This window comes from Tachypleus tridentatus, chromosome 13 (genome assembly GCF_004210375.1).
Source record: "Tachypleus tridentatus isolate NWPU-2018 chromosome 13, ASM421037v1, whole genome shotgun sequence".
Lineage (NCBI taxonomy): Eukaryota > Metazoa > Arthropoda > Merostomata > Xiphosura > Limulidae > Tachypleus > Tachypleus tridentatus.
The window spans coordinates 6,575,828-6,585,485 of record NC_134837.1 but is presented as its reverse complement, the minus strand read 5'-3'; the positions used below and the strand labels follow the sequence as shown (position 1 = coordinate 6,585,485).

The 9,658-nt window shown below is 33.4% G+C and overlaps 1 protein-coding gene across 1 annotated transcript in view; it reads right to left on the bottom strand.

Moving 5' to 3' along the window:
* Nucleotides 1-1,592: 1,592 nt before the first annotated feature.
* LOC143240401 (uncharacterized) overlaps nucleotides 1,593-9,658 on the bottom strand; it is a 41,992-nt gene continuing 33,926 nt past the window's right edge. The window contains exon 5 of the mRNA XM_076482752.1: nucleotides 1,593-2,179. Within this exon, the coding sequence (XP_076338867.1) occupies nucleotides 2,156-2,179 (24 nt within the window). The 3' untranslated portion in view covers nucleotides 1,593-2,155. The remainder of the gene's footprint in view (nucleotides 2,180-9,658) is intronic.

The following is a 9,658-nucleotide window of genomic DNA, read 5'->3' as shown; positions in this document are numbered from 1 at the left end:
CAAGGCTCAGGGGAGGCATGCAGATTTTGTTAAGACTTTGACAGGAAAAACCATCACGCTCGAAGTAGAACCTAGTGATACAATTGAAAATGTAAAGGCTAAAATTCAAGACAAGGAGGGAATCCCTCCAGACCAACAAAGGTTGATTTTTGCTGGGAAGCAGTTGGAAGATGGAAGAACTCTGTCTGAAAACATTCAGAAATCGACTCTTCACTTTTTAAAATTTCTACGATTTTGAATTTAAAATGTCTTTTGTTTGTAATGTTCTCATTGTTTCTTTAAAGAGGAAAGCTGAAGTCTTGAAGTTATATTGCTTATTAAATAGTAATTTTAGTTTGAAACTATCAATAAAGTTTTGAAAAATCAAACTTGTGTGAGTTTATAAAACGACCTACCGCTAAATTTTAAACCTGTCTTGTGACGGGTAACTTTAATAGTAGTTTATTACAAGTTCTTACGCTAAAAATAAGATTTCAGTGACTCGTTAGGTTGTGCTTAACTCATTAAAACACTTAAATTGAGAGCTACCTTGCAAACTATTTCCACTAAAATTATAAAGGAGTAACTTGCAAACAGTTCACTTTGCAACCTGAAATGGAATACATAGAGAAACTCTACTCTTTAAAAAGTAGAAATGGTTAATTTCTGGTTTATGTAAGGATTGTTTGTGGTTATTCAATTTTGTAAAATTGTTAAATGCTCCAAACAGACACGTATCTTGAAGAAAACTGGAAGTAAAGGATGCTCTTGCTAACTCCAAAATAGATTTAAAAAGACTGACTAAAGTAAAAATGTGAGAAATTAATTGTAAGTACCTATTTAAGTCTAAACACGAGTGAAATGGTAAGATTACGTAAGGACTGAGCGTAATTCTGTTTTGATGGCAGGGGTTACTAAATCTTTCTTAACTATAGAAAATATTTAGTAGCTTAGTACATTAATGAATAATTAAATGGAAAGTTGTATTCAATTACCCGATGGTTACAGTATTGGAAAATCTTTCTTTGTCCATGTCTTGATGTGTGAACTGAGATTCGAATCCTACTCACACGAAACGTTCGTTCTTTGTCGTGAAACAAAACGAACTATCATGGATATGAGATTCATACACGACTTTACTCAGGCCGAAAATAAAACTAAGTTGACCATTGTAGATGTTGGTTGGGTAAATAGTTATTTGTTGAACGTCCCGATGACAACTTTTTAATTCAAAATGTGCGGAATGCTACTGAAAAAAAAACCTTGTGTGTCGTGGTTTGAGATTTGTTATTCAGAACAAGTTTAAGCTTGGAGATTATTTTTTTATTAAAATTTTTTATAAATGCCCTCCCATCAAACTACTTGATTTAATTATATTCAGTTGTCTAAACCTATTGTAACTGAAGTTAGTAGTATATCTTTCACTCGTTTTAATAATTATTCATTTTAAATATGTATAATTAGTAACCTTGCAAAACTTAAGTATAAATGTTAGTATCTCTTAACTTGTTAAAGGAAATAGTATTTTAGTTTTGAATAAAGAGGAATAATGAAAAAGAAGCTAAAGATATTTTCAACTTATACAACTAAATTTGTGAAGTTGCAATATGGCCCTTCTGGTGCTAGAAAGTTTAAATTACAAAGGTATCTTTTAAAGCAGAAAAAAAAAAATTCTGAATGGAAAAACTATTTAAACCTCAGATAGATATCCACTATTTTTCATAGTCTTATTTATAAAGAATGTACATCAGAGCATACAACCATGCTTTGTCTTGTTTTCGGTTGAATTTATGAAGACTACTACCAATGAAAACAAGTTGAAAGACAGCTTTGAATCTTTAATGAAATACAATAAATGAATTTTCATAACAGTAGTTATTGTGCCAGCTCTGATGTTAATTTGTTATATACAAACATACCACTGGGGGAAAGAAAAAACACTACACTGTTAAGTGTTTCATTGATTTTTAATAACAATTTCTAATAATTCGAGTATTCCCTAATCACTCTTTCTGGAACTGGTAAATTTTCAACAAGGGAATCACATTTTCTGTTTGATGGTAATTTTTTAAATTCAAATTGATGATGTCACTACGACTTCTAGCTTGACGCTTTCTTCAGTCAATGTTTCGCGCTATCATGTAAAACGGTAGAGAAAAAACTATCTAGAGGTCATCTACAAGTGGGTTTTCTCGTCATCCTGGAATATTCATATAAAAACAGTTTATGAACATACATAAAGTGTAAATATGCATATACGTGAGCAGAGAGCCACAAACACATTTGCGATCAAATTCGTATCTTTATGGCAAGTCTTTCTTTAATTATAGGATTTCTAAAATAATACAAATTAATTCTAATCATATATGTAAAAACAGATGGTATGAATAGAGAAAGCATTATGTAGAGGAACAAACAATGTTTCGACCTTCTTCGTTCATCGTCAGGTTCACAAAGAAAGAAAGAGGTAACTGACCTATAGCTGATCACATGATCGAAGTCGGTTGTGTAATTCAGTGCAGGAATGTAGAGGGCGTGCTTAAATGTTTGATTATATTTATTAATATAGGTATAAAAGTGTTCCTTTGTATTGGTTTATTTTGAGCTTGCGTTATTGTGTAAGTAAGGCTTCTTTAATTTTGCGTTTGTTTTTTATTTAGTATTTGGGTGTTTTCTATGGTTATGTTGTGTTTATTTGATTTGCAGTGTTCGAAAAGGTGTGAAGGTGACTTTTTGTGTTATTTGAATCTGGTTTCCATTTTTCTACTTGTTTCTCCAATATAGAAGTCGTGGAAGTTACACATTGTATTTTATAAATGATGTTGGTGTTGTGTTTGTCAGTGTAGGTTTTACATAGTATAGACCTCAGTTTCGTGCCTGGTTTTTGAGTAAATATGGTATTAACTGGAATGTCATATTTTGTTACTAGTTTTTGCCAAATGTTGGTTATTTTTCTGCTGATGTCGGGAATATATGGTATGCAGCAATATATGGTTTCGTGATTTTTTAAATCGTGGGGTATATTTTGTTAGTTGATTTTGCATTTTATCTAGGTGAGTATGTGTAATGTTTTCGAATCATAGATAACGAAATCTACCACTTATCTTAGGCTTAATATTAGTTAAGCCTTTATCAACTACTGCCTATATTCTATAAAAAGATAAGTTAACACTGTCAGTATAACTTGTGTACTTTTTACTTTAGTTTAGACAGAGCTAAACTTCATCGTACTTAATAGCAATATCTTGTGCGAAATGCCTACTTAAGTGAAAGCTCGTGCGCATTTAAATTGTTTGTTTGTTTTAGAATTTCGCACAAAGCTACTCGAGGGCTATCTGTGCTAGCCGTCCCTAATTTAGCAGTGTAAGACTAGAGGGAAGGCAGATAGTCATCACCACCCACCGCCAACTCTTGGACTACTCTTTTACCAACGAATAGTGGGATCGACCGTAACATTATAACGCCCCCACGGCTGGGAGGGCGAGCATGTTTGGCGCGATTCAGGCGCGAACCCGCGACCCTCAGATTACGAAGTGCACGCCTTAACGCGCTAGGCCATGCCAGGCCCACGCATTTAAATAGTTGCGTGTGTTTTCAGGACAGAAAAAAACTCATTGTTTTTGTTTATATCAAATACATTATTTCAAGCAGTAAATGCATATATCAAAAATGAACGATTGCATTACAAATAACCAGATCGAACATATGATGGAGTAGAACATACTTATAACACAAAATAATCGTTAAATAAAAACGCAAACCAGATATGTATTTTTCAGATTTGGAGCTGGGCTACTTACGACGGCAATACAATCTCAATATATTGTGTCTAAACTGGAAGCAAATCAAAAACACAATAATTAAAATTCGTCTATATCGGTGTAGACCTAACGTGTGAGTGCGAGTTACGGTTTTACCGGGTATCTGTGGTTTTATGTTATTTTCCAATATCGGTGTAGACCTAAGGTGTGAGTGCGAGTTACGATTTTACCGGGTATCTGTGTTTTTATGTTGTTTTCCAATATCGGTGTAGACCTAAGGTGTGAGTGCGAGTTACGATTTTACCGGGTATCTGTGTTTTTATGTTGTTTTCCAATATCGGTGTGGACCTAAGGTGTGAGTGCGAGTTACGATTTTACCGGGTATCTGTGTTTTTATGTTGTTTTCCAATATCGGTGTAGACCTAAGGTGTGAGTGCGAGTTACGGTTTTACCGGGTATCTGTGTTTTTATGTTGTTTTCCAATATCGGTGTAGACCTAAGGTGTGAGTGCGAGTTACGGTTTTACCAGACATCTGTGGTTTTATGTTGTTTTCATAGATATGTTTATGGCAAGTAGAAATAAGTAACAAATAAATATAAAAAATAACTATTCAGTACATTTACAAGCTTTAAGGCACATGACCAAATCACAAACTCTTAAACTAAAGAATTTTTTCAGGTTTTTAAAACAGCGTTTCAAAATAAAATGTCCGAAAATTCATAACCCACTGCAGTAGAACCACTCTAAAGCAGCCACCTTCGGGACTGAGACAATCTGGTCTGATTAGAGGGGTTCCACTGTACATAATTAGGGATTATGTAAACAAAAAAAGGGACTATGATTCAATGACTGCTTTCAAGGGGTGACCAAATCTGAAGGTTTCCACTGTATATGATATAAACACGAAATCAAATTCTTGTGCAGCACATCCCATGCAATTAAGTTAAATTATTCTAAAGGTTTGATCAGTATGACGCACTTGTCTATTCAAATTATTCTAAAATCTTATCTTGGGTCAGTGATGAACAGCAGCGCATCCATTTAAAAGACAACTTGCTTTTACTCACACACAGACTGAGGTCAAAAGTTAAAGTGATCTCTGCATAGAAATTATTGTTGTTTCTATAACAACTTCACCATCTTTCTAAATTCGGTAATAATTATATTGTTATTTCACTGTTTTTTTAAGTCCTAATACATCTTGCGAACATACATTTGAAAGGCTGTAATTTCTGACTTTCCCAGAATTTTGGACATTGGAACTTTTAATCGTGTTTCACTTTAAGTTAATGCGCTCGAATCGTCACATGAGGGTCAAGGGTTCGAAACATCATTGCAACAAACATGCTCACCCTTTCAGCTGTGGTGGCGTTATAACGTTACAGTCAATCCTACTATTCGTATATAAAAGAGTAGCCCAAGAGTTGGCGGTGGATGGTGGTAACTAGCTGCCTTCCCTCTAGTCTTACCCTGCTAAATTAGGGACGGCTAGCGCAAATAGCCCTCGCGTAGCTTTGCGCGAAATTAAAAAAGAAACGTTTTAAGGGTTGTCAGTCTTCTTTTGCCCCACAAAATATCGCACTTTAGTATTTATAAACACACGTTAAATTTTAAAACTGTATGCAACAAAAACAGAGCCTGTAATTTTCCAGGTTTGCTCACTTTATTTAGATATGCTAATAATATAATGTTTGACCATTAAGAATTTAGCAGATATCGTGCTTGAGAACTTAATGCAAAATATTATTTAATTTGAAATAAGATTATTAAAAAAATAATCTAAAAAGGAGGAATAAAGATATTTACAAAATACAGAAAGAAGATGGGTCGTTTAAAGTGAAAATTGAAACACAAAAAATGTAGACAAACAAGCTTAAGAATTGAGACATAGTGTTAACATTATTTGTTTAACTTTGTCTTGTTTCTTTAGATTTTACGTCCATCATGGACATAAATCTGCATAATAGCAACACTGTACTATATGAAACTGTTTAGTGAAATACGTGACTGTTGTATTATGTTCCCCCAGAAAACAATGACAATTTTTGGACTAGCTTCATGGAAACTGGATGGCTATTGCTCCTAATATCAGTTTCACAATACTATCATTGGCAGTGGTACTACATTATCATCACCATGATGTATGCTACTTTAATACAGTAATACTAATACAGACAGAGTAATAACATTGGAACATTTCCTTGACTTTCCAGATGCACTTGGAGCGAGCTGATTTGTTTGACAGTTTTACACCAGGATATGTTTTGCCTATCATCAGATGAACATGTACAGAAGTTTTGACTTTCTCTAACCAAACATAATCTGAATATATTCCTACCTTCCGAACACCAACTGGTAGAGTAACAGCTTCATTTCCCAATGGCGCATGTTATATAAGTGTTAAAATTGGGGGGCCATTCGTGTAGAATTGAGGCAGTAAATTCACGTAAAAGACACATTTAATACTGACGTTGTTTATATCTATTTATCAGTGAGTCAGGATGCTGAAACAGCGAACTTCCAGTACCATAAAATGAACCTGTTGCTGAAGTTTACCTTTGTGACTCACCTTGTTCACAACACCCGAGCTCAGCCAAGTATCCCAAGAGTTGGAGATAATGCCTTCTCTCTGGTCTTAAAGTGCTAAATTAGGGACAGCTAGTAGATATAGCCCTCATGTGGATTTTCGCAAAATTCACAACACCTGTAGTAAAATTTTCAGCTCTCAAACTATCTGCAATAATTAGTTGAGTTTTAGTGTATCATATACGTTGTCAACCAGTCAGTGTTTTCTGATATATACATACACCATCATTCTGATGTTGAGTACGAGTGTTGTCTCCTGACTTCAGTAATGGCGTATAGTGATAGATAATGATTTTCAGCATTTGTATTTTATGTTGTTTTGCCCAAAGAGTTGCAATATAGCCAGAACTTCTGGTCGCACTACGGTAGCAGTTAGGCATGTTCAGACCTTACAAGAACATACACACTAATGGAACGTACGTTCCTTGACAACTTGTGAATACATGTCCAAATATAAATAATTCACCAAACAAGCCTCAGCGTACTATTTTAGCTGCTCATGCTAAAGATATAACATCACTGTCATTACTCTCGTTAAAAAGTCCAACAAAATTCTATCTACATCTACGTGACAGATCTTTGGTTTTAGTACGAGTCTAAATACCATGAACGTTTCATAAAAGCTTCTCCTACAATCGAGTTAAATGAACTGTTTTTCATTGGTGATTTCCAAGCTTTCCTATTTGCAATATATACATTTTCACTTAACTTTAATAGTGGTGTGCTCATCTTGTACAGTTCTTTTTCGTCGTATCTTACAAGTGTTTAAAGTATCATTCCTCTGATCTTTGGATGAATATTAATTCTCCCCGAGTTTGGCATCGTTATATAATAATACCAAGCACTTCAAATGGTATTTCAGTGGCAAACATATCATCACCTGCACGAAGTTTGCTATCTTCAATTCGAATGTCAGTCGAATCTGACCCTACTGTCAAGGTTGGGAGAACTTGTTTGACAAAGGTCGAATTAATTAACAAGTGTGTTAAAAAAGTATGAAGCTATGCCTTACGATATTGGCAATCAGAGGGAGCAAACAAAATGCTTCTTCTGTGTTGTAAATTGAAAATATGAAAACCTATGTCAGACAACACTGACAAATAAAAGATGAATGGCACTGGACCTCTAATAAGCCTATCTCCCTCATCTAGCCAATTAGATTAAACACTGGTAATTCTCCCATTTTTGAAAATTGATCAAATCATCTACAACAGTGTGGCAAATTTCACTAATATCTTTACGTTTTTTATTCAGTTGGGTATATTAGTTATCTATTTAAGAATCTCTGGCAAAAAATACACATTAACAAACCTATTATATTCACTACATTTAAGCAATTATTTTTTGTTTTGCATGTGAACATGAGTTAAACACGTGGATTCCACCGTAATGGGGTTTATATATAAACTATCAATTGGATCAAACAGCTTTAACTGCACTCTGAAAGACAAAACCTGTGTTGTACCATATTGATTATAAATATTATTTTATCACTGAGTTTAGATAAAATAATGAACCACTTGACTGTTATTCATCTATACTGACTGTAAATATTATTTTATCAGTGAGTTTAGATAAAATAATGAACCACTTGACTGTTGTTCATCTATACTGACTGCAAGTATTATTTTATCACTGAGTTTAGATAAAATAATGAACCACTTGACTGTTATTCATCTATACTGACTGTAAATGTTATTTTATCAATGAGTTTAGATAAAATAATGAACCACTTGACTGTTGTTCATCTATACTGACTGTAAATATTATTTTATCAATGAGTTTAGATAAAATAATGAACCACTTGACTGTTATTCATCTATACTGACTGTAAATGTTATTTTATCAATGAGTTTAGATAAAATAATGAACCACTTGACTGTTGTTCATCTATACTGACTGTAAATGTTATTTTATCAATGAGTTTAGATAAAATAATGAACCACTTGACTGTTATTCATCTATACTGACTGTAAATGTTATTTTATCAATGAGTTTAGATAAAATAATGAACCACTTGACTGTTGTTCATCTATACTGACTGTAAATGTTATTTTATCAATGAGTTTAGATAAAATAATGAACCACTTGACTGTTATTCATCTATACTGACTGTAAATGTTATTTTATCAATGAGTTTAGATAAAATAATGAACCACTTGACTGTTGTTCATCTATACTGACTGTAAATGTTATTTTATCAATGAGTTTAGATAAAATAATGAACCACTTGACTGTTATTCATCTATACTGACTGTAAATGTTATTTTATCAATGAGTTTAGATAAAATAATGAACCACTTGACTGTTGTTCATCTATACTGACTGTAAATATTATTTTATCAATGAGTTTAGATAAAATAATGAACCACTTGACTGTTGTTCATCTATACTGACTGTAAATATTATTTTATCAATGAGTTTAGATAAAATAATGAACCACTTGACTGTTATTTTATCAATGAGTTTAGATAAAATAATGAACCACTTGACTGTTCTTCATCTATACTGACTGTAAATGTTATTTTATCAATGAGTTTAGATAAAATAATGAACCACTTGACTGTTGTTCATCTATACTGACTGTAAATGTTATTTTATCAATGAGTTTAGATAAAATAATGAACCACTTGACTGTTATTCATCTATACTGACTGTAAATGTTATTTTATCATTGGTTGTTTGTTTGTTGTTTTAAGGCGCAAAGCAAATAGGCTAATGTGTGCCAAACAATTGGTAAAAATAAAAGTAAAATTAATAAATTCGTAAAAAGGAATCATGGTAAAACAAAACAAACTCCAGTTTTTGAATTAAAGTCGTAAATAAAGTTAAAGAGGCCAATGGGACTTATAAAGCTATAAACATTTATAACATCCCTGTCCAGCATCAGGGATAAACCTGTAGACAAAATGTGTCTGAAATGGTGCTGTGGTTCAAAGTTGTAATGACGACATGAGAATAAAATGTGGACTTTGTGACTCAAGTGTCACACAGATGACACATTGATGCATCAGTCCCAGATAAAAGAAAATGATGAGATAAAAACTGTGACCAATGCATAGTCTAGTTAGAACAATTTCCTCTTTCCGATCCTTACGGAAACAAGATAACCAAAGTCCAATAGAGGGTTTTATGTGGAAAAGCTTGTTATCAAATTGCTCACTCCAAGCTGACTGCCAACTGGTACAGAGCTGAGCCTTGAATACAGAACCATAGTTCACGTATGGAACAGGCACGACAGTGATAGCACCAGAGCAGAAGTCTTAGCTGCAGTGTTAGAAGCTCGTTCCATAAATACCAACGCGGGCCTGGTATCCAAAAGTAGATATTA